The sequence below is a fragment of the Lissotriton vulgaris genome, chromosome 1_1 (assembly GCF_964263255.1).
Source record: "Lissotriton vulgaris chromosome 1_1, aLisVul1.2, whole genome shotgun sequence".
Classification (NCBI taxonomy): domain Eukaryota; kingdom Metazoa; phylum Chordata; class Amphibia; order Caudata; family Salamandridae; genus Lissotriton; species Lissotriton vulgaris.
In genome coordinates, this window is record NC_141685.1 from 783,167,457 (window position 1) to 783,193,320 (window position 25,864).

General features: G+C 45.3%; 1 protein-coding gene across 2 annotated transcripts in view; it reads right to left on the bottom strand.

Moving 5' to 3' along the window:
- The window catches only part of LOC147747822 (dimethylaniline monooxygenase [N-oxide-forming] 2-like), a 386,278-nt gene that overhangs the window by 106,486 nt on the left and 253,928 nt on the right, over positions 1-25,864 (bottom strand). For both annotated transcript variants that reach the window (XM_086956244.1, XM_086956251.1), the window contains exons 4-5: positions 17,638-17,800; positions 12,461-12,603 (exon numbers count right to left, since the gene is read on the bottom strand). In XM_086956244.1, the coding sequence (XP_086812370.1) occupies positions 12,461-12,603; positions 17,638-17,800 (306 nt within the window). The remainder of the gene's footprint in view (positions 1-12,460; positions 12,604-17,637; positions 17,801-25,864) is intronic.

Below are 25,864 nucleotides of genomic sequence, written 5' to 3' on the forward strand. Positions count from 1 at the left end.
CCTTCACTGTACCCCTGACTTTAGGGACTCCAAATTGCAAAGTACTTCCATGAGGAATACCACTCCAGGGAGTCAAATGCCTTCTTGGCATCCAGTAGTACAGCTGCTGCCCGAAGCTCCAGGTTAAAGTGATGTAAAAGAATGTACATAGATTAATGGATGCGGTCCAATATGGTACAAAGCCGGCCTGAACTGGGGAAACTATTTTGTCCAGCAGTAGGGACAGCTGAGTTGCAAAAACTTTAACAAGGATTTTTTTATTGCAGTTTAATAAGGAAAGGGGTCTATACGAGGTACAGTGTGCAAAATTTTTGCCAGGTTTAGGGAGCAGATTACCACTTCTCGCAGAGTTGGAGAAATTCACCATCAAAAAGTGCTTCTGCATAAACCTTGAGAAGGTGCGGTGATAAGATGTGCTAAAATGCTTTGTAAAAATCGATGGACAGGCAATCATACCCTTGTGTCTTACCCTGGGCCCTGGCAGCGACTATTTCTTCCACCAAAATGGGGTGACTCAGGAACTGTTGATGAACCTGGGCCAGCCAAACCAAGGTCGACTAATCAAGGTAGGAGGATATATGAGCAGCAGAGTCCATCAGTTATGTTTCAAAGATGCTAATAATAAGTCACAAACTCTGCAAGGATATCATCACTGTCAGTCAGCGGCATGGCAGTTTGAGATGTATTAGTATATATGCACCTGCCACCTGTGAAGGCAAAGGAGCCACGACAAGGTTTTACCTGGCTGATATTGAGCATATTTGCTGAGGTAGCGGACCTGGTGGTCTGCTAAACCTCAGTACTCTTAAAGAAGTTAGTGGCAGTTATGGGAATAGCTAGGTTCTCCAGGTCTTTAAGCTTCCACTCGAAGGATGTAAGTAGTTTCTGTATATCATGGAGAATGCCAGCATGTTAAGCTATCACTGTCCCCCTTGTAAAGGTTTTAAAGGCCTTCTATAGCGTGGCAGGTTTTTTAACTGTTTCTCTTTTTAACTGGAAGTATTCCAGCATGGCCGTATTAAGTTTGTCACAGAAGACCTTGTCTCAGCGAGAGTCTGTGGGGAAACACCAGCGTGGTTTGGATGAGGAAGGGCTCAGAAATAACACCTGCAATTGATCAGAGAGTGGTCCGAGAGTGTGCGGGACAGGGGGGAGACCTCTACAGCCCATGGCTCCAAATCAGGGATAGAAAGCCAAAAATCAAGTCGAGACAAGGAATTTTGCGTATAGGAGTTATGCGTGTAGTCTGCTTCAAAATGGTGTGTCTGTCACTAGAGGTCACCCAACCCAAAAAGATCAACAATGTCTTCCAGGACTTTCAGTGATTTAGTGTGAAGTGAGCACAGTGAATCGGTATTATCAATGTCTGGATTCAACACCAAATTGAAGTCTTCACCCCATAATATAGTATCAGCCTCTGAGTGTCATAACAGAGCAAGGACATCTAAACAGAATTAAGGAGAGTCAAATAGGCACACATATGTTCACTAGGACCAACTTTACAGTTTCTAAAGATCCAGTCAGTATCAAAAACCTTCCCTCCATGTGGAAATGGTTCAGTCCAAAATCGACATGCACACGAAACAGGAAACAGGCACCTGTGAAGATGTGCTATAGGAGGAGAAGAACCGTTGGGGCCCCCATCGACAAGCAATGTCATGGAGAGACCTCGGGGGAAAATGTGTCTCTGGTAAAAAAGCAGTATCTATGGAGGATTGGTTATGATAAGCGAGCACTCCGCATACCTTACGATGGTCGTTTAGCTCAGGGATATCCCAGGATATCAGAGAGTGGGTCTTCCTTTGGGGTACCATCGCTACAACTAGTGACTATTGGGAGTGGCGTGGAACTTTTGTGGCCATGGGAAGTAGTGTAGTATACAGGTGGAGTACCTATAATGTTCCAAAAATGAAAACAATACCAAATCAAACACTCCCCCTCCCCCACCCACATTGGCTTTCCCAACTGTTAGCTGTATTAACCCCCAATACCAAACCCATTATAGCAACAAAGAAAGACAGGCGCCAAGTGCTCTACGTAGAAGTCCAAAAAGAAAGAATCGAGGTGGTGATATCCACATGGGGCTAGCCAGCGCCCGAAGACACATATTAGCAAGGATAATGTACCACAGTGTTCGTATTGGGCTGTCGGGTCCTTCCCAGGCCATACATGTATATCGCCAACCAAAAGGGAAAGATGCCTTCAGAGAAGCAGAGAGGTAGTCCTTCCCCACCCATCATGTCATCATCCAGTGGTAAAGAGAAGCAAGGGAAGGCGGCATCAGAACGGTGGAGGGCAGCCCTAAACAAGCAGTCACTCATCATCAGTATGGCCCCTCATGTTTCCAGGAGACCGGCCTCGATCACCAAGCGAGGAGTGTGGCGGCGAACCACAAGGGCAACCTCACATATGATAATATCAGAATTTGGAGGGCTCCTCAGTGGAAGAGAAAATGCAGGTCTTCCCCTCCAAGTCCACCCGAAGGTTAGCGGGGTACAGTATGGTGTATTTCACATTGCAGTAAGATAATGTATGTTTGACCTGTACAAATCTCCAATGTGCATCCTGCACCATAAAGTTGAAGTCCAGGAAGATAGAAATCTTTGAACCTTTGTACTGAAGCGGCCCCCTCTTTCTAGCATGCCTCAAGATGGCATCCATATCCCAAAAAGTCAGAATCTGGGTACCTCTAGGCCAAGGGGGGGGTCACCTGGGAAGGTTTAGGGCCTAAAGATCTGTGTGCTTGTTCCACAAAGAACATCACAGACAGGCTGCTGCAGAATAATAGGTTGATCAAGCATTTCAACAATCGAGGCCATCCTGCCAGTGTCCATAGATTCTGCTATGCCTGCTATCTAGACATTGTTCTGACGTGACCTGGCTTCCAAATATTCATTTTTTACTGCCACAGCTAGGGTCTGTATCTCTAGTCGTGACAAAATTCGGAGTTGGTTTGGTAAGGTCATCCTCTAATTCAGAAATCCACCTTTCTGCACTATCCATCTGACAGAGTATTGGTGCAGGTGTTCCACCAATGATCCATTTGTCTGGCCTTACTGTCAATCTTGGCATTAATACATTTGAGGCTACCTTTTAGTTCTCTAAGGAGCACGGTGGCTGAGTCTGAACCCTCTAGCTGGTCCAGCGCATCAGCCTGGTACTTCCCACTGAGTTGGTGTGGCGGAGCGTCTTCCAGGCATCAAATGACAGCTACGCCTGTTTGGCATCCTTTTTCCCTTTGCAGCAATCTATAGACAGATGGAGGTGCAGGAATAGGAATTGTTGGCACTCAACAATCAACTGTCCAGGTCTAAATGGTTGGACTTTCCCACCAGCAACCTGCAGAGTAAGCTCAAATATTGGTACACAAAAGTCTATAGAACTGCAGGCAAATTCAGGAGAGGGTGAAGGGAAGAAAGGGGGTCTGATCAACAGTGCAAATCAGCACCAGCCATAACGATCCAAAAAATGCAGGCCTCCAGCACCAAAGCCCAGCCACCGCTCACTGGCATTGGAGCACGTGAGAGGGCCAGGACAGCAATGAGCCTACCAGGCCCATCGCCACACAAGTATGAAGAGCACCCACAGATGCAGGTGTGGCTACCCACCAGGACTACGGCTCCAAAGAGAACAGCTTGTGTTGTGCAAATAAATACCTCACCCGCAGCTCCTGGGTTGTCCACATCAGCAGGGAGGAACTTCAAAAATTATTCGGCCCCAGAAGGCCACATCTGCACCCACCAGTGCCTGTGATAGGGTCAATACCAGGGCCCCAGGTTGTTAGGAGTGCAGCTCTGTACCAGACGACACACGCCACAGGTACGGAAAACAGGCCACTCTTATCCTCATGCTGCCACCGGGCCTCCCTATCCCGCCCAAGGTGGGGCACCAATAAAGCATTGGAAAAGCGGGGGCCTGCCTGACTCAACAGGTTTGGTGGGAGGGAGGCCTCAGGCAAAGCAGTGGTCCGAGGACATCTGTCCCACAGCAAGCCGTGGCTCATGATGGCGGCCACACCTTCTCTGGTGTCTCTGCCCCCCTCTCCTCAGCGCCGGCGATGAGGTCCAGCTGCCGATAACTGTAACATCAGGCGGGATGTTGCCAGGGAAAGGTCCCAATAACCTCTGCAGGGGTATTGCGGTTAACAGAGCTGCACACTAGCTGCATGGTCATCCTCCGTAAACGTCTGTTTTAGTCACTGTTTTGGTCCAGGTATTAGAAATCAGTGCATTCAATGGTAGCCATTGGGAATACCACGGTACAATCCACAATCTGTTTCTCATGAACAGATTTTCTGATATGCAATAGCCGGCTATAAAATTGTATGCAGCTATATTTAAACAGGGAAAAACAAAAAATCTATAGACGAATGCTGGAATTAATTTCAACCAATGGTAAATAATAATTTTGCATTCCGACACATAATTTTTGCCCAATGTGCCACTCCAGGCAGGCATCAGTCATATGAAAATCGGAATTGATTCTGTCAATTGAAACAGCCCAACCCAAACTGCCAGGGGAGGTCTGCAATAGGAGTTAACACAAGCAACTCCAGACAAATTAGAGCCGTGTTGGGACCCCCTCAATGAGGTGCAGCTTTTCATATTACAACAGGACAAAGTCCAAGTTGAATATTTCTGACGCAGCACAGTGGGTGAAAACGATGGACTGAATGCATACCAAGTAATTATCAGTGGCTGAGCTAAATCCAAGTAATTTATCAATCTCTCTGTTTGCAGTCTTGCTACAAGCAGCTTAATCCAATATGTTATCAAATACTTATAACGGCATTTAGGCCTGCCACTTGTTCACAAATAATTCGTTTTCTCCTCCATTTCAATTCTATGATCAATGACTTTCCTTCATATTCTTGTACTTGCAAACTCTTGGAACATTTAGCTTTCATCTCTATATTTGAACAGTACAAAAAACTGCCAACATCAGGGAATTATATTTCTTTGTGGTTTTTGTATAGTAATGGTGATTTAGCACTTTCCTTCTCACGCCTCCGTCTTGCTCTCGCCCCCTAAATCTCTCTACATCGCCTTCTCTCGCCCCCTCCCGCCCCCACCAACCCGGTGTAGCCAAAAGCAGAGGCCAGTCATCTTGGAATGGTATTTTCTATACGCCCAAGATGGCTTTCATGTTTCATGTTGATTCAATGTGGTGACGAGTTTGGAATACTGGAACTTAGGTTCTAAGATGGCCAGCCACAGCTACTAGGCATTGCCAGTGCTTACAATGTAATTTTACAGTGAATAGCAAAAGCAACAGCAGCAACTGGACAACTTTTATTGTATTGTAATTGCATTTATATAGCGCTTACTACCCCTGACGAGGCGTCAAAGCGCTTTTTCGGCGGGTAGCACGCTACTCCGGGACCCATAGAGGATTAGTGTTGAATTAGTATAGTGAAACATGGAAGTTCATTTTAAGTGGTGGATAGGTTAGTCAGTTATTTGGATTTGGAATGATAGCAGAAGGATAGAGGAGGACAAAGGTTTGTATTTATTTATTTATCGCTTGTTGACGCACGCTATTCAGGAAGCCCATAAATGATTAGTGGTGAATTAATATGGTGAAATATGAGGTAATTTTAGTGGTGGATATTAGTCTGTTACTTGGAGTGAGAAGGATAGCGGAGGGATAAAAAGGGGAAGAAAGATTTGCATTCATATAGCACGTGTTACCCCTGATGGGTGTTGAAGCGCTTTTCTGGCGAGTAGCACGCCACTCTGGAACCCATAAAGGATTAGTGTTGAAATTAGTATAGTATAAATATGAAGTAATTTGAGTAGTAGATATATTATTCAGTTATTTGGGTAGTATATTAGTATAGTTGAATATGGAATATGGAATTTGAGAAGTGAACATGTTAGTCTGTTAATTTTGATTGAAAAGGATAGTGGAGGGATAAAGAAGTGAAGGATTTTTTTTAAACTTTTTTTTAGGTCTTAGCAGTAGGAATGCTTTTGGATGAGTAAAAAGAAGTTTTGGAGAGAAGGAGTCAGAGGGGAGAGTTTAGAAAGGTTTGTTTTAGGGGATCGGTGTAGTAAAAAGAGGTATCAGATGATGCAAGGAGGGGTAGAGCAGGAGAGAGTCTAGAAAGGGTTATTTTGGTGATCATAGTAGTGGTATGGGGTTTGGGATAAATGAGAGAGTGGATGTAGAGGATATATTTATAGATGTATAGGATGAGAGATAGGGTAGTGCATTAGAAGGAGTAGTAGAAAGAAGGTTGAGATGAGTCAGAAGGTTGGGCTAGAAGATATATTTGAGCGAATTATAGGCTGAGAAATACGCTAGTGCATTGGAAATGCTAAATTAGAAGAAAGTGATAAATATATAGGTCCATAAGTACATTGAAAGCATATAGATACATAAAGGAAGGAAGTATATTTAGATTAAATATATTGATAGAGGCACAGAGGCACTTCCTGGACTCTGCTCACTGCAATCTGGGGCACATGTAGGCTGCAACTCACAAGATGGAGGAGAATGATTTGGGGTGCACCCGGCAAGGCCTTAAGGGGCCTGGGCAGGTGTGAGAGGAAGGCTCAGACTTGCCTGGTAGCTGAATAGCCAATGGTCTGCTGGCCTGGGGGTGGGGTCGGGGCAGCTGCTTCTCTTGTTTAGAATCTCCTAGGAGACAGACAGGCTCAATCCACAACTTTGGACTTCTGCAGGTAAAGGCTTCACTAACTCGAAATCTAACAATACTGTTTGAATAAAGCTTTACTCCCCCTGCTGGCCAAAAAACGAAGTGCACAGCCCCCAGTAAATATAGTTTAAACAGCTCACAGAAGCACCCTCTGATGTATAAAATTCCTGTTGCTGGGGGGGGGAGGGGGGGGGGGGGGGGACAGGGGAGCTGGCCTCACTGGCTTGTGAACACAAAATGGTGGCTGGGGGTGTACTGTTTTAGCACACAGGTCTAAGCACAGAGCAAAGGAGTAATTTGGAGGGAAAACGTATTTGTCACCAAGAAATGAGAGGGACAAACTACAGAGGTTGGACTGCAAAAACCACAATTCAACACACTAAATGGAGGCAATCATGGGCAGGGAAAACCACAAATTTAAAACACAACACAGGTGATAAAATATGCAATTACAGGCAGGCTAAAATTAAAATTTTTAACTGTAACAACCACGGGCATGGACAGTAAACATAGAAAGTGAAAATCGTTTTTTAAACAACTTTTTGTCTTGGGAAGAGACAGCACTAGTCTGTCTCCTTACCACTTCCTGGACTCTGCTCACTGCAATCTGGGGCACATGTAGGCTGCAACTCACAAGATGGAGGAGCCTTTCCTTGATGCACCATTGTGAGAAAGTGCCATCTTTCTTGCCTTGGTATGCCCCCACTTTTTTCTGAACTGCTGATGTGCTTTGACCGAGTGTGCCCCAGGTTCCCGCCAACCAGGCACCCAGGGCCCGCGCTCCTGCCCCAAAACTGCGTTGAAACTAGAAACCCAATTGGCATCTCTAGCCACCTGTCAGCCCCCAGCAAATGGCACCCCAGGCACCCAGGGCATGTTATGTTATGTTATGTTATTTATTCTTTTGTATAGCGCACGGCTACTCAAAAAGAGTGTCCCGGCGCTTTTTTTGGAAAAGGAGGGCTCCAACACAATAACATAACACCGTTAAAAAAAAGGACAGAATGCCAGACAGATACATACAGGAAAAAACAGGCTACTGGGTAAACAGCCAGGTTTTAAGGCCTTTTCTGAAAGCTAGTAGGCTGGTAGCTCCCCGCAGAGTGAACGGCAGAGAGTTCCACAACTGTGGCGCCAGTAGTCCAAAAGAGCGGCCTCCCAGGCGAGCTCTCTTCACACGCGGAACAACCGCCAAAAACAGGGATTCCGACCTCAAAGACCGGGTCGGCTGATAGAAGACCAGTCTCTTTTGAAGATACTTTGCTCCCACCGCGTGGAGAGCTTTATAGGCCAGAGTCAGAGCCTTAAAGGTGATCCGTTTCCGGATAGGGAACCAATGCAAGGTTTTCAACAGGCCCGATGCACTGGCCCGTCTATTTAATCCAAAGATTGCTCTTGCAGCAGCGTTCTGCACTACTTGGAGCCGCTGCAGCAAATACTCTGGCAGGCCCAGGTAAAGAATGTTAGAGTAATCCGACCTGAACCCGATCAGAGCCTGCACTGTCAGTTTCCTATGCTCCTCAGACAGCAAGGGAAGGAACCTCCGCAACATCCTATGGATGCCGAAGCAGGTGCCCGACACCCCGAGGATCTGGGACTTCAATGTTAGCCCCTTATCCATCTTGACCCCCAGATTCTTGGCGACTTGGGAGGAGCAAGACGGAGGAAATATATTAATCGGCCACCAGGCCTGCCAGTCTGGCTCTGTGTCGCACCCAAAGAAGAGTACCTCAGACTTATCGGAATTGCACTTGAGGCTGTTCAGTTGGAACCATTGGAAAACAGCCCCAAGGCAATCCCGGATACTCTCCCCGTCAAAGTCTCCTCCTCTCTTAAACGAGAAGAGGAGCTGGGTGTCGTCAGCGTAGGATACAATCTGGGCCCCATACGACTCCGCCAATGCCGCCAACAGGGTCATAAAGATGTTGAATAGGGTCGGGCATGGTGACCAGAGAAGACCCCTGAGGGCTGCAGCACTTATTGTGCCATCCTCAAGTGCCCTGTACCCTGGAACCCACACACCGCACCTGCAGGCCGAGCGTCCCGGCGCAGAACCAAACAAAGTCAACGCGGCACACCTCCCCGTGCGCCACGCCCAAAAACCCACCGCCCCGGCATACCCCAGCCACCCCTCTAGCTGGGCGCCCCACGCCAGAGGTGAGGGCACAGGTACATGAGCCCCGCACCCCCACAGTACCCAGGGCCATTCCTGGGCACTAAGTGCAGTGATGCCATTAAGAGTATATGGTGCTGTGCGGCTGTCATTACGAACTCCCCAGCACCATAATGGCTTCACTGAAGACTGACAAGTTTGGTACCAAACTTCTCAGCACATTAAACCCACACTGATGCCAGTGTGGGATTTAATGTGAAATGCACCAGAGGGCATCTTAGAGATGCTGAAACCTAACCTCCAATCCACGTCTGGGCTGAGTGGCTGCAGAGGCTGCCACACAGCAGACATGTTACTGGACCCCTGGGTGGAGAGCCCCCACTCTCCTGGGCCTGCAACAATGCACGTCCTGGGCGAGGTGCTCTGTCTCCTCCCCCAGGATGAGCAGGGGGAAGCTTCAAAGGCATGCCGCTGTGAGCTTCTCCAGACCATTTGCTGTACCCAGCAAATGGCCCCCACCAGTTCTGACCCCCACTCTAGCGGGAAGACTGGCGGGAAAAACTACTTCAGGAAGGGGGGGTGCCAGCCTGTGCCAACCCCACCCCTCAGGTGGGGGAGACTAGGTGAAGGAAAATGTACTTTTAAGTTAGGTATGCTTTGGTATTTTATCAAGAATTTATTATAACCAATCTCTCTTTTCAGTGATGAAAATAGGGTATCCTGGAAATAAAAAAATCTGTCACATTACTCATAAGAGAAGTCTAAGAATATATGTTGTATATACAAACTCCATGGAATAATTTGCATGGTATTAGAAAATGATGATCATATTTAATATATATTTTTCATTTATGTTGCCTTCTAATAAGTGACACCGTGAAATTTACCAAGCGTAAGATGGTGAGTGAAGCCCCAATCTGACCTGACAATTGTGTGAAAGTGAGGACACCCTTTCTTCCATCGATCATGAGCCCTTTTACTGCCCTCATGTGCACAGTCCAGTTGGAATAACTCAAATTAAAACAAAACTACAATAGCGAGATCACTAAAAGGTAGTATAAGGGTAGGAGGCAGTGGAGGAAAACAATGATCAGTCCTGACCCACCATGAACACTTCTAGCTGTCAGAACTTAGCCCACCATACCTACTCAAATACACAAGCGGTTTCTGCAAAGAAAAGCAAGGAAACTCTTGAAGACTGGGCCATGTAGGTTATGAAGATTGTCTAAACCGCCAATCCATTTGGAAGCACTCACTTCCGGTTTAGGGGTTCACTTCCACGTTGACAGAGGTAGCAAAAGTATGTACACTCCTTAGCTTACTTAAGAAGCTGCGTTACAGCAATTTGTTTACTTTTATGATTGCTGTGCTTGCCATTTAGTACATCACCCAGCTATCCTTTCGTCCACTGTGCTATCTTCTTTCCATTTCTGTTCCCTCAAGTTCTTAGCATGTGTCTAGCAGGGCTGTCTCTCAGTTTGTTTGGGGTTTCTGTTGAATTCCTTCTGCTGCTACATTTTCAATTTCTAAGGCCCAGAGGTTCGCCATCAGTTCTCTGATGGTGCAAGAGCTCATCACCGCCTCGGGCCCACATCCCTTCCTGCAAACCATTTAAAGAACCACGGATAGTAATTGGCAGCTAATTCTCCATGATAGGACAATTTAATGCAGCCTCTGTCTCTTGCTTCCACACACTCAAGATGTTCAATAAGATCTTCAAATGGCTCTACACCAACTCTCACAGGCCAATCTCCTAGGTCCTTATCACCAGCAAGATGGACTACGGAGACACACTCTATAATGGAATCAATGATCAACTAACCAGATGATTCCATACCATACATACACAGCAGCCAAGCTCACCCACAACCTCTCATCCTGGACTCACATCACCCTGCATCTCAAAGATCTCTATTGGCTCCAACTCTGCAAAAGAACGCTCTTCAAACTGCTCATGCACAGATACAAAGCATTGCACAACATTGGCCGCACATACTTCAACAACCGTATAAACTTCCTAAAGCCTACCAGAAACCTCGGCTCAGCCAGAATCCTAATTGCACAAACCCCCTACATACAGACAAATAGATCTGGCGGTTGTGATTACTCATACCTTGCTTCCAAAGCCTGGGAAGACCTGCCCCCTGCACGTCAGAGCCTCCTCCCTGATTCCACAAGAAACTGAAGACCTGGCTATTCACCTAGGCCTGACCTTAACTTTGCCCATAATACTGCTGCTTTAGTGTCAAAATACCCTTCCGATGAGCTGTGCGCTAAACACATATGCATAATATAACATATACACTAGAGCTTGTTAAGTCCTGAAATCAGTGTTCCTTATAATGTATATCTAATTATGCTTGACCTTTCTTACACATGTAATATGTTTCTCTTACTCTGCTAACAAAGGCCACGAGGCCCACGTTTATGAAGACCCCACAACTGAGCCTGCCTACACAGAGGGACAGTTCTTGTTTCTCCTTTGCTTCCCCCATTTTTCTCCTCGTATCTCTGGTAAGTGTTTTTCCTAGTATAACATCTTTTCAGAGAGCAGCCTGCAAGAACTGGGACGCTCAATAGATCCCTAGCCTTCAGTCAAACTTCCCATAGGCCCATTCACAGCCCTGCCGCGTCCCTCCAGTCCCAATGTTCACCGAATTAGCTGAAATGAGATGATAGGTCTTTACTTTTATTAAGCTGGATGGAAGGATTTGAGCTGTTCTGTTTCCTCCCCGCCAATTGACAGTCTGAAGCAGCTCTTCCCCAATCCGTGGCACTGAATTCCATGCGTGAATTCACTCACTCCACAATGTAATGATTCATGGACCTGCATTACTAAAGTGTCCTAAAAATTATTTTGGGTATTTTAAGCATTTTACTTATCCAGTGATGTCACTTCTAATGACGTATCTTCATGAGAATGCACGGTTGTCAAGACACATGAGATGGATGTTCCTGTCATGCCATTTCATCAGTGGTTAAAATGAAATTATTGTAGTGTATGTGTTCATTGCCCCAAAGCACCTATGTACTACTGGGATGTGTCCCTACTCTCCAAACAACAATATTGAAATGCCTATTGAGAAGTACATGTACTATGGGGCTTATTTATAAGCACCGTGCGCCACCCGTAAGTCACTTTTCCCATGTTAAAAATGATGAAAAAGTGACGCAAGAGGCTTGTAAATAAGTCCCTATCTCTTTAACTCTTTGCGTGCTCAGGACGGCCCCCAGCCATCCTACGTCACGCTGGGCGTATACTCAGGACGGCCAGGGGCCGTCCGAACGCCGCCGTTTCCCCAGCGCGGCGCGAATTACATGCCTGCACTGGGGAATTAATTAGTGGGAGGAGTTCGGACGGGCCCCGGCCGTCCTGCGCACACGCCCAGCGTGACGTAGGATGGTGGGGTCCGTCCTGAGCACGCAAGGGGTTACGCCCTCCTAAATATATCCCGCACCGCGGCGAAAGTATCGCCGCAGGGAAGGGGTTAAAATTAAAGAAAGGCAGTTACTCAGTACAGCCCCTCATATTTAAAGCACTGGATGTTATTGAATTTGCTAGAGTATTTTACTCCTAAAATCGTGACCTGGAAGCCTAGACCGCATCCGGTGCAAACAATTATTCATTAGCAAATGTTGCTGAGGCAATGATAGTGTACACAAGATATAAAAGGACACTGCTTTACCTTGTCTGCTGAGTGACTTAACTCCACAGCTAGGTCGGCTCCTGAATTTCCCATTCCAACGATTATCACCCGTTTCCCCTTGAATCCGTCAGGGAACTTGTACTCTCTGCTGTGAAAATATTGACCTTTGAACTTGTCTATACCTGTCGGGTAAATGTGTAGAAAATGAAAGGTAGACGTGAAAAAGTTGCAGAAGCAATGCCACATTTTGGATGACTTAGTAAGTTTTTGTGTAATAACGTCATATAATATTCCTCAAGGGTGTAGGTGTCTTGGACAAAACAATGAGATGGAAAGGTTGGATAATTAGTATGCATTGCACCTTATTTTTAATTGAAATCATTTCTTATCAATAACTTAAAAAAATGAAAATGTGCACTGTTAGAAGCTGAAGCCAATATTTTCAAACATGGGGGCGTATTTACAAGGGTAGTGGCAAGGGTAGTGGCTGAAGTGGCCTCACTCTGCCACTTCAGAAAACGCAGGGCTGCACCATATTCACAAGAATATGGTGCAGCCCTGAGTCTCCCCACGCGCTGGTGCTACTCCTAGCAGCCTAGCGCCTGCGCAGACATCCTTGCACCATAGTGCAGGGGTGTCGGCGTGCAGGGGAAAATTGTTTATGTGCAGAAAGGTCCCCTTCCTGCACATAAACAATCTTTAAATGCTGTTTTGTAACTTCAATGTGTGCTGCTTAATACAGCACTCACAGAAGTTGTAAAATTGCATTGTTAAAAAATGATTGTTTATTTCCAGGAAGGGAACCTATTGGCCTTTTGCTGCACAACGCAGCACACATGAAAACACCAAAAACGAGGAGAAATTAAATATTTCTTCTCGTTACGCCAGGGTAAGACCAGGTTTTCCCCGGTCTTAATTCTGGCGCTGCATCCTAGTTACGGCTCCCTTGTACATAGGTGGCAGCGTCAGAATCATATCAAATCATGAGATATTTATTTAGCGCACATATCACTCGAAAGTCTGATGGCGCTGGTGGATGACTCTGAGATAAACTTGATTTGGTGCAGTTAGATGTCAAACAGCCTCGCCTTTAACTTCCGATGAAAACTATGATCATTTATGGTGCGTAGATGTAAGGGCATATGTTCCAGGAAGGAGAAAGATCTCCACCCATTTGTGGTAGTACGAATTCTGGGAGATGCGAGAAGTGCTAGGTTACTAGATCTCAAAGTTCGGCCAGGTTGGTACCAGCTTAACTTTTTGGCCCAAAAGCCCGGACCTTTTACGTACATATTCTTATGCGCTAAGCAGAGAATCTTGAAACGTATTCGTTTTCTTACAGGCAGCCAATGTAGGAGTTTCAGGTTGGGTACCAATGGAGATCTTGGTGGTAGATTGAGTACTAACCTGGCTGCGGTGTTCTGCAGAAGCTGCATCCTTGAGATAAGGTTTTCATTTCTGGATGCCTGTAGTCCATACGGTTAATAATCAATCCCTGGGCTAGGGGTTTTCTTGCCTCCGTCGGAATCCATTAAAAAACTTTGCACAAGTTACGCATATTGCCAAAGCAGTAGCTAATTGTCCTATTGACCTGGTCTTCCATTGACAATTTATTGTCCATTTGAAAACCTAGGTTTCAGACTGTCTGGGTTGGGGTTGGGCAGGGGCCAAGGCTTGAGGGCCACCAGTCGTATGACCAATGCTCATGAGCCTTGCCATAGAGCATTATCTCGGTTTTTCCTCCATTTAGCTGCAGATGGTTTGTTCTCATCCACTTACCAATGTGGGACATAAAGTCTTTGAAATGTGACTTAGTTTCCATTGGATCTCGACCAAGTGTGATCAGGATCTGAGTGTCATCAGCATACGACACAACATCAAAAAGATCTGATCTCTTTGGCCAGAGGGGTCACGTATAGGTCAAAGAGTGTCGGGCTCAAAATAGAGCCCTGTGGCACTCCCATCCTGACTGATCTGCTACACAAGATGGTATTTCCCACCTGTACTATCGTAGTACGATCAGTTAGATGAATTCTGAGCCACTTTAATGCCTTTCCCTGACACCAATCTCCCAAAGCCGACGTTCAAGAATGGTGTGGGAGATGGTGTCAGACGCTGCTGACAGATCTAGCAGGACGAGGATAGATGACTGCCCCCTGTCCAATGCGAATATGATGTTGTCAGTTACTTCCAGCAGAGCTATTTCAGTACTATGGGCGGCTCTAAAACCCGATTGTGAGGGTTCTAGCAGTCCCTGGCTCTCGAGATGGACAACGAGCTGTTGATTGACCAGTGACTCGAGCATCTTACCGAAATGGGGGAGCAGCGATATTGGACGATAATTGGAGAGAAGTTTCGGATCTGCAGTAGCTTTTTTTAGTATAAGCCTAACTCTGGCGGTCTTCCATATCTTAGGGACTTCCGATTGTGACAGTGACTTGCTGAATAGGTCAGTAAGGCTGTCTAGCAACGCTGGGGCTATGGTTGGAAGGATTTTCGGTGGCAGGGGGGTCTGTTGGTTAGCCAGATTTTACTTTTAACATAGCTTTAGTCACTTCTTCTAAACTACACTGAGTAAATTCATCTAGAATGTGGGGGGGGGGGGGTCAGAGGCAGTTATGGAAGGATTTCCTGAGACATTGATGTGTCTTGTGGGGGAAAGGAGTTATGGATTGCTATGATCTTATCGTCAAACAATTTAGAAAGGAAATCTATCCAGTCCTGTGAGATGGGGGCTTGCGTCTGAGCAGGTGGAGTAGAGAATTCTTTTAGGATTTGATAGAGCTCCTTGTTGGCGTTTGCTGCCTTCTAAATCCGAGTTAGGAGAAATAGTTTTTTTGCTTGTCTTATGTTTTCCATATAATTGTGGTGGACACATTTATATGTTTCACGGTCTATTGGATCTTTAGTTTTTCTCCATTTCCGCTCCGCTGTCCTACAGGAGAGCTTTGCTGACTTCAATTGTTCAGTGAACCAGGAAGCGGCTCTGGATTTAATTTTTACTCTTGTGGAAGGGACAATTTTGTCCAGCGCATTCGTTATTGTTCTTTCTAGGGAAATTGCTCCTTGATCGATGTTGCCATTTAAACTGATTTGGTTGGAACTGAAGTGGGTAGTAAAAAGGGGTAGGTTGACTTTACGCCATGATCGTAGCCAGATTGATTCTTTTCTGGGGGCCGTTTTGATGGTATGGCCTAAGATAACACATTTTAGTAGCCTGTGGTGAGACCATAGCAATGGTAGTGGTGGCTCAACCTTAACCTCTGTAGAGTTTGTTAACAGTAGGTCGAGCTTGTGACCAGCGATGTGTGTGGGCCCTGTTACCAATTGGGCTAGTCCCAAGGTGCTGATACTTGAAATTAGCTGATCTGTGTGGGTCCTGTAATAGTTCAGCATGGTAATTAAAATCTCCTAACAAAAGGAAAAAATCGGAGGCCAAAACGTGTGGAGCAATTATTTCAAGTAGCTTGTGTGGGAAGTCATTTTTGGGGCCGGAGGTCTATATACTAATGCTCCTCTTAACAAACCCTCCTATTTGTCCATGCTTATGGTTTCTAAAGAGGTAATATTCACATCCGAAATAGTGGCTATAAGTAGGCCACCTCCTCTATTCTTTTCTCTGTCTACTCTTATTATATTGTATTGTGGTGGAAAAGCAGTGATCATGTCTGGGGAGGAATGCTCATGTAACCAGGTTTCCGTAATGAAACAGATAGCTGGTAATTCCGGGTCCATGAGTGCCATATTTCAACAGCGTGTTTAGGAACGGAGCACACGTTGAAATATAATACTTTTAGTGGTTTGGAGATTTTAGTGTAATTATGGTTACATGATACTTGGGTTTCACTGGGGGGAGCTGATATGTTAGGGCTTAGGGTCCTTTGCACCCCACGTGTTTTTACAACTTCTAGTAGGGCTGAGTGTTTGAGAGATGAGTCATTAAGATTTTTCAGCTCCTGACTTGAGTATTTGAACAGAGTAATTTTGGTGGCAGGGGTCTTGGCTGCTGGCAGCGGTCTGGCACAGACGGGCGCAGACAGGCTTGCCTTCGGCACGCAAACCGGCACGCTGCTGCGCACGTCTGCTGCCCAGCCCCGCCATTTGTAGGGCTAAAGGCTGGTTGAGAATGCTGGTATGCTAAACTGCACTTCCGGTCGGCAAGCCGGCAGACCGGAAGTGATACTGACGCCTTCTCCTCCCTCCGCTCAATTGGCACAAGCCGTGGCGGACCGATTACAGGTAGGCGCTTTCCAAAGTGATTAAAAGAGTATATGTGGCGTAGTTAAAATAAGGGTGATAGTGGCGCTAATCTGACAATATGGAGTGCGGTTGTCTGGTGTTTTTCTAAGGCCTGATTTCAGTACATTACGTGGTAGTTACAAATAGGCATATAACCTGGGATTGCCTTTAATGAGATCCTGCGGTCTGCACTGCGGTCTGCACTGCGGTCTGCACTTTCAGAGTATCAATGGGGTTGCGGTGTAACGTCCACAGCAACCCCCATTGCCCTCCCCTTCACGGTAAGCATAGCATGAAAGGGGGCCTTAGTCAGAAGGCAGCGTTAAGCCACATTGAGAGGCTTAATGCTGCCTTGTAAATAAGGTGAAGCCCCTATCGCCACAGGAACGGCATTCCCGTGGTGATAGGGCCATGTAAATATGTCCCTCAGTTGCATTGGCCTAGTTATTGAGCTATAATAGTTTAACTCTACTGAAATAAAACTGAAAGTTCCCAACTCTTCTCCTTCCCAACTAATCCCAATACTGGATTTCACATTAATCCTTTTCTAGCTTTAATGTTAAGCTGTTTCTATGCCTCTATTCAGCCGCCAGATCTCAGCCCCATTTACCTTGATATTCACAATTGAGACATTGAGCCCTCTAATAATAGAGGATATAAGCCTACCAGGTAAGGAATCCTTCATAACAGACAAATCAAGCCATATAGCGGATATCAGCCTACCAGGTAAGGAATCCTTCAAAATAGACACATCAAGCCGTATAATAATAGCGGAAATCAACCTACCTGGTAAGGAATGCTTTGTAATAGACAAATCAAGCCGCATATTAATAGCGGATTGTCAGCCTACCTGGTAAGGAATGCTTTGTAATAGACAAATCAAGCCGCATATTAATAGCGGATTGTCAGACTACCTGGAAAGGAATCCTTCATAATAGACACATCAAGCTGTATAATAATAGCAAATATTAGCCTACCTGGAAAGGAATCCAAAGGATAATAGGGCTCAACATGATGTCCAATGCAAAGAAGTACTGCGTCAAAGATGGCCGACTCTTGTTTTCCATCCTTCTCTGTGACAATGTCCCACTGGCCTGAGGTGGCGAAATCTGGACGTTTTCTCACACTGCAAACTATGGTCTTTTTTTAGGAAACAAACCAAATCTGGGTCATTAGGTATGAGCAAATATATAAGAAGTATACAACAGCATTATAATTTCCTATACATGACATTTAGCAATCGGTATGGATCATAATGCTGATCTCATACTGTAATTTTTACTTCCAGTTGTACAAACACACCCAACATGATGTCCAAAGTAACTCTTATATGCAATACATTTCTCTTTTTGTCTATTATGTCTTTCTTACTTTGACTTAGAGATGGTTAGATAAATTCAGTAGTGGTTCTAGTGAAAAATATTTCCTAATAGTACTCCAAGGCTACCTGTCATACCCTCCACTGCTTTCACTCAGCCCAGTCTCAGACTGGAACCTCTTCTGTATTTTAATCTTTTACTACATTGAAGTGTCTCTACTTTTCTCCATGAGGATCTTCTTTCATTGCCTCTGGCATAACACTCTTAAAGAGGGCTAATCTAGTTAATAGACAAGTAATTTCTCTTATCATGATGCTTATGTTTTACATGACAGGTGTCCGATAGTGATCCGCTTAGATTGTAAAATGGAATATCAAGCATAGGAACATGGTAGTATCATAATATTGAAGACACATTACCAAGGGAAAAAATGTTGGAAGGTAACTCCATGTAGAGGAGGTATAATATTGATATATATATCATCTCACTTCTCCCTCGTGTCGGCAGAAAATACTCGGACACCCTTGAAAGCTTCAAAACAAAACAAAAAAAGATTATTTTTTTCTTTTGAAGCTTTCAAGGGTGTCCGAGTATTTTTTGCCGACATGAGGGAGAAGTGAGATGATTGAGGGGTTTCAGGTAACCCAGCTCGGACCGCCCGTTATTTGACAGCCACTAGGCCAAACCAGGACTGGTGGTGCATATAGAGTGATGCATACATTATGCAAAAAAGAAGGAGAGAACTCTGGGTAGTTCTCAGTTTAGGTGGAAAGCAGCTCCTGTTAGAGCACTCTCAACACCAGCAACACTCTAGATCTGCCCACCTCAAATGTCTGTTTTTCTATCAAAGTCTTTAAGCATAGGATTAGCATAGTGCCATCCACGCCAAGATAGAAAAGGATAAAGTCTGTATCGTTTACAGCCCCAGGGAGGTGGTGGTCCCTGGGGCTTTTTATAAGTCTAACAGGGGGGCCCCATGAGCCCCCCTTCATCACGTCGCAATGATTTGGCCCAACCTGGGGCTTAAAAAAAAAATGCACAGAGCATGCACATCTTTTTTAAAATTATGACACAGAGTCACAGATCCACTCAAGAGTCCACAGCAAAATAAAATAAAAAAAATGCTTTTTAATTTTACCCTAGGTGGGGTCCCTGGGGGACCCACCCCAATATACCTGGAGGGGTCAGGTTATTCCGACTCCTACTCCTTTTCTTTATTATTTACTTTGTTTGTTGGCAGCCAATCAAATTTTAGTAAGGACTTGCATCCTTGCAGTGGTTTTTCCCTATGAAGAAGGAGCAAGCAGCTCCGAAACGCGTCAGGGTGAATAGATTTGGACAGCGATGCCGATTTTTGTAATAAAGTTCTGGTGGAGTGCATTCTTAAGCGCAGGACGTATATATATATATATATAGGATTCAGTCTGGCCCAAGTTCGGAGGCTCCCGGGTGCTCTGAGGCGGTGCACGCGAGGCGCAGCAGGACCCGCTGCGATCACATAAATTCAGCTTTTCCCCGTGGGGAAGTTTGGTTCCTCATGCACTCCCGTGTGAAGGTGGCAATTCAAAAACCACACCGGGTTTTGGTCAAATTACAGATTTCTTTATTCAGCATCCAGCAACACCTAACGCGTTTCGGTTTCTACGGAGACCTTGCTCACAGGTTAGTTTACTCGACAACATTTTTACATTTAAATAAAGAAAGAAAGAAAAAAAGACCCCTTCGGGATTACATCACTTCCTGTATGTCATACAGGCATTCTGGGACATGTAGTTTACTGGTATTATTTCTTCAACCATAAGCGCAAAAAGTTTTATTTACAAGGTGTGTAAAATCAAAATAAACTAATGTTTGAAATTATTGAAGCCTTCAAACACGTAATATATAGTCCAAAGTGCCCTGAAGCATTAGGAGGTCACTCAACAGAGCCTCGCCATGCGGCTCCCTGATGCAGTCTGCCTTCCTGCTCTTAATTCTTGCAATTGCCAACGCGTTTCGAGGAAAGACTCCCCTTCTTCTTGGGCTGCCAGCAATGAAACATCTGAGCCTCGCACTCCTGTTATTTTACAGCTTTAATTAATTACATCACCGCCCCCCAGTGGGCGTATGCTCAGTGCAGATTTTGATAGATGCTGGGACATGAAGTCCTGAATGCGAGCGTCATTATTTACTTGCAGTAAGTTCAATTGTTTCATTAAAAATAAAGGCACATTTCTTCATCCTATAGTAGGTGTAGAGCATTTGGCAGGCTTGATTTGGCATATTTAGGCTCTGTGCTGATACTGCCTTGATTCGTGCAAAACAACAGCCTCACCCACTGGTGTGTGGATTTCTCCTCCAGCTTTATCCGCGACGGTGCTCCTCCTCACGGCCAGGCTGCCGTGTTAATTTTATAGTCCAAAGTGTCCTGAAGCATTAGGAGGTCACTCAACAGAGCCTCGCCATGCAGCTCCTTGATGCAGTCGGCCTTCCTGCTCCTGCACTGTGGGAGATTATTGATTTTTCCTAGGACCACAAGTCCCTGCATGCACCAGTGAATTCAACGCGAAGAGCGTGGCCCACTGGGGGTTACATAAAGGTGCAAGCAACAAGGAAACCTCTTTGCCATGTTTGTTTTAGCAGCTGCCCAGGAAGAAGAGGCTGCTGCCTCGAAACGCGTAGGCATATGTAATAACGTTCCCTAACATGCCGAGGCTGGTCTCCGTGTTTAAATTACCACAAGGTGACATCTGCTGGAGTGCAAGTTCGAAGCTTTTGGGCATTTGGAGAAAAAAATTATTTACACGGCGCCCTGCTGTGGAACTTGCACCATCTTGACAAGTAAGAGGCTGCGCAACATGGAACTGTATCTCGTTGCGATCAGTGCAGCAGATGTGGAATTATTGGACTTACCTGGCATTGTGGGGCCCACTGAGGGTGTTTTAAATGAAGTGAATGCTGCAATAAACAAACATAGGCACGGAACCCACTGTGGGAGATTAATGATTTTTCCTAGGACCACAAGTCCCTGCATGCACCAGTGGATTCAACGCGAAGAGCGTGGCCCACTGGGGGTTACATAAAGGTGCAAGCAACAAGGAAACCTCTTTGCCATGTTTGTTTTAGCAGCTGCTCAGGAAGAAGAGGCTGCTGCCTCGAAACGCGTAGGCATATGTAATAACGTTCCCTAACATGCCGAGGCTGGTCTCCGTGTTTAAATTACCACAAGGTGACATCTGCTGGAGTGCAAGTTCGAAGCTTTTGGGCATTTGGAGAAAAAAATTATTTACACGGCGCCCTGCTGTGGAACTTGCACCATCTTGACAAGTAAGAGGCTGCGCAACATGGAACTGTATCTCGTTGCGATCAGTGCAGCAGATGTGGAATTATTGGACTTACCTGGCATTGTGGGGCCCACTGAGGGTGTTTTAAATGAAGTGAATGCTGCAATAAACAAACATAGGCACGGAACCCACTGTGGGAGATTAATGATTTTTCCTAGGACCACAAGTCCCTGCATGCACCAGTGGATTCAGCGCGAAGAGCGTGGCCCACTGGGGGTTACATAAAGGTGCAAGCAACAAGGAAACCTCTTCGCCATATTTTAGCAGCTGCACAGGAAGAAGAGGCTGCTGCCTCGAAACGCGTAGGCATATGTAATAACGTTCCCTAACATGCCGAGGCTGGTCTCCGTGTTTAAATTACCGCAAGGTGACATCTGCTGGAGTGCAAGTTTGAAGCTTTTGGGCATTTGGAAAAATATATATATATATATATATATATATATATATATATATATATATATATATATATATATATATATATATATATATATATATATATATATATCAAAGCTCAACTCCTTTTCAATTTCAGCGAAAAGAAAGGCAGCACTCCCGGGATTTCAGCACAGGTGAGTATTTATTTTCAAGACAAAATATATTTTATATATATATATATATATATATATATATATATATATATATAGATATATAGATATATATATATATCCTGGTTATCGCCTCTCGCACACAGGAATCGATTCTCCCAAGAGACGATGCGTACCCAAAATCGTGCTGAATATTTTTATTTCTGTTACTCGCCCAACACCACCGCCATGACGCGTTTCGGTCCCTCTCAGACCTTGATCACATGACACATCACATGGGCAGATCTACACCTTTTAAAGTGACAGTGCAGTTACTAATACAATAAATATGGATGACAGACTATGTTCCTGCTTGAATGCAATTGTGACTGTGAAATACAGTACATTATGGATTTAACACTTTCAAAGCTGCTATGCAAATCTAGCTGTTATATACAGTACATTGAGAGAGCAAAAGCGCCAAGTTCATGTGCAAACTGCGACCATAGTAAACATTCACAATAAATAAATATTTACAATGCCGGGTAAAATACATCAATAAATAATTATGTTCATTATTTATGATAAAAACCTCCCATCATTTAAATCAACCGGTAAAAAGGAACTTTCTAAAATATATACATGATTTAAAAAAATCTATGCTAAAAAATTCCTCTGCGGCTGCATCAATAATGAGTGTACAAAACCCGGGGTCTTACGTCACATCCGTGACCAGCACATGAAGAAATAGCAGTAACCCATGCAGGAACATTAAAAGTCAATACTCATAAATGTAGCCAAGTGGGCATATTCCAAGTCATCCACAATCAATAGTGTTTCTCAAATTTGTGTATTTTCACCCCAAAACCAAAATTTCCAAGTGCAAAACAGTGAGAGTTTAAAATACTTTAAATGATTGTTTTTGTGTGCGGCATCCGGACTTCTTCATTGCAGATGGACCCACGAAGATATATATACAGATTTTAAAAGAAATATATATATATGTATATATATATATATATATATATATATATATATATATATATATCATAATGAACTACTTGTTAATTTCCTCTCTTCCACTGAGGATTTAATGCTGGTAGATGTGGCCAAGGTGACCATCTAAGGAAATAAAAGAGGATAATCGTGTATTATGCAAGCAGATCGATGTACAGATCAAGGTACATATATAGTAAAGGAAATATTATATGAACTGACCGATGATGCTGAAAAAATAGGAAGCAAAGGTCCTTAAACTAGAAATTCAAATATATAAAAAAACGAAATATAATGCACTTATGATAGGGAATTAATCCTAACAAATGAAATCAAGTGTAGGCATAAAATGTGCAGGGCTAGAAAATAAGGATCAGTTCCTTAACTTCAGGAAATGTCTAATCCTTAATGTTTTTTCTTTATATCTTTTCAGTAGACATATGCAATGGAGAATGATATCTGCAGCATGTTATGGACAAGTTAATCAGATAAGTAGAGATACCAATTTAGTAATCATTAGCATTAGCATTACCGTCTTTTGTAGACAACTTGGATTCTTTACAGGTCTTGTGTGTTTGGTTCATATTTTGTAGGTTTTCTGGAGGGGTGAGGCTTGTGCCTTAGGAGAGGGAAGGGCCTGATACAGTGAAACCATGGATTGAGAGCCGACGTTCAACAACCCGGCAAGGAACCTCCAGACATGATGTGTGGTGACCCGGAAGCTGGTGAGTGAAAAGATAGGGCAGAAGACGCGCACGTCAACTCTTCTGTCCATGTGACAACCTTTATCTAGAGTTTTGCTCCACCCCATCTTCAAACACGATCGGGAGAGGAGCAGTCATGACACCCACAGCCGCAGAGCCTACCACCTACCTGGGGCTAGCTACTACAATGAGGGGGCAAGGTAGCCCCCCTCATTGAGTCAAGGATGGCCCTGGGGGACCTTCATCCCCCAGGGCCAGGTCCTGCTACCTTCTGAGCTGCTCCCTGACTGGGAGGTAACTGTTTGCTTTTGCGTGGTGTGAGCTAACAACTCCCACAAAGTAAAATCAAACATTACTCTGTTTTCTGCAAGCCGGAGCTGTCAAAAAGCTGTGGCTTGCAGAAAGTGGACTTTTTATCTGTTTCCCTGCGGACAAATATGCGTGCAGGAAAACAGATGAAAACATTGCTCATACATCAGCCCTCTGTCTGTGAGAGCAATGCTGACTTCCGAAGTAGGCGATGAGCCAGCTGGGACTGGCCAGGCCTTGAGGCTCACCCCACTGTCCGATTGCACACAGGTGACATGGCTGATGCCCTCTACCCGGGTCAATTTAGGCCCCAGGGGACCTCCATCACCCAGGGCCCAGCTTTATAAATAATTAATTTAAAATAGGGGAGGGGGCCACTTGGCCCTCCTGTCTGCGCCAATTTAGGCACCAAGGACCCCATCCCCTAGCGCTTGGCTATTCCACTATGAGAGGAGGGCTCACGACCCCCTCCCCAGATGATTTGGGCCCCAGGGACTCCATCCCCCAGGGCTCAGCCATTGTACTATGGAGGGACCATACAGACCCCCCCAGTGTTGATTTCACCCCAAGGACCTCATCCCGGCCATGTCACCTGGGTGCCCCCAGGGTACCGAGGGTGCAGGGGGAATACAGGGGAGCCTTATGCCCCAGCAGTCCCAGCCGGCTCCTTGCTCCTGTGGGAGCAGGCATTGCTCTGACAGACATGGGGCTGCTGAAAGTAATTTCTCTGTTTGCCAGAGCAATGTTTTCATCTGTTTCCCTGCACACATACTTTGCCAAAGTTGTTTGACTGCTACATCTTGCAGAAATTGGAGTTATATTTGCTTTTGATTGGCAGGATGTGTCAGCTCCCATCAAGCAAACAGCTACCTCAGAAGGTAGCAGGGGCCTTATTTATGAAGGACTTGCGCCGCCGGTGCGTCACTTTTAACATGGGAAAAAGTGACGCACCGGCGGCGCAAGTCCTTCATAAATAAGGCCCCAGGATCTTACTGTGGGGAGTGGCGGTTTCCAGGACCATACATGGCTCCACAAGAGAAGCCATGCAGCCCCCCCTCATTGTAGTAGTTAGCTCTGGGGAGGAGGTGTCTCTGGGGCTGCGGGGGTCACACAGGCCCCCTCATTAATTTCGTTGGTAGCCCCGGGAATTTGGTGGTCCTGGGGCAACAGGGAAAGCACTATGTTCCCCCTTGCATTCATTTTATCTTTAGCATGGGGAGATTGCGGTACCCAGGGCTGCGGGGGAGACCGTGCCGTACCCCCACATTTATTTTATCTTTATACCCGGGTAGGTGGCGTGCCCCATTTCTGCGAGGGGAGGCTGTACGGGCCTGCATTAGTTTTACCTTCAGCCCTGGGAAGGTGGCGAGCCCTGGGGCTACAGGGAGGCTGTACGGTCCCCCCTCCCTTAATTTTATGTTTGGATCCTGAAAGGTGGCGGTCTGTGGGCCGCGGGGGCCACAAGGGGTCCACTGCATTTATGGTGGTGGTCCCCAGGGCTATTATAAGCCCTAGAAGAGGTACGTGTGCATCCCCCTCCTGCATACATCTGCTCATCCCCCAAGGACCTGGCCCACCTGGAGGCTAAATATTTGAGAAGCACAGGATTCCCTGCTTATTTATTTTACTTTTAAACTGGCAGGAGCCACAGATCTAGGTTGGCTCCCACCAAAAGTTAGAAAACAAAATGGTTGTTTACCGAGTCAGGTTCACTCTGGGACCCACCATCACATATAGGATGTCAGGGTATTCCTAGCCTGCCCTCTTTTCTTTTTTTGTAAGGGTTTTTGTGGGGCTCGGCTGAAGTCAAGTCCAAGGCTTGCTGGCAACACTTCATGGTTGAAGAGTGGCAGCCAATCAGATTTTAGCACGGGGACTGTCGGGTCCTCGGAGGATCTGCAACCCTATACATACAAATTTGGTTTTCCCCTTATATTGCCAAAACTACTGAACAGATGTGAACTTGGTGTAATTCCGTTCAGCGGTTTGGACTGTAGTCATGTGTAAAATCTCTTCAGGAATTAACGTG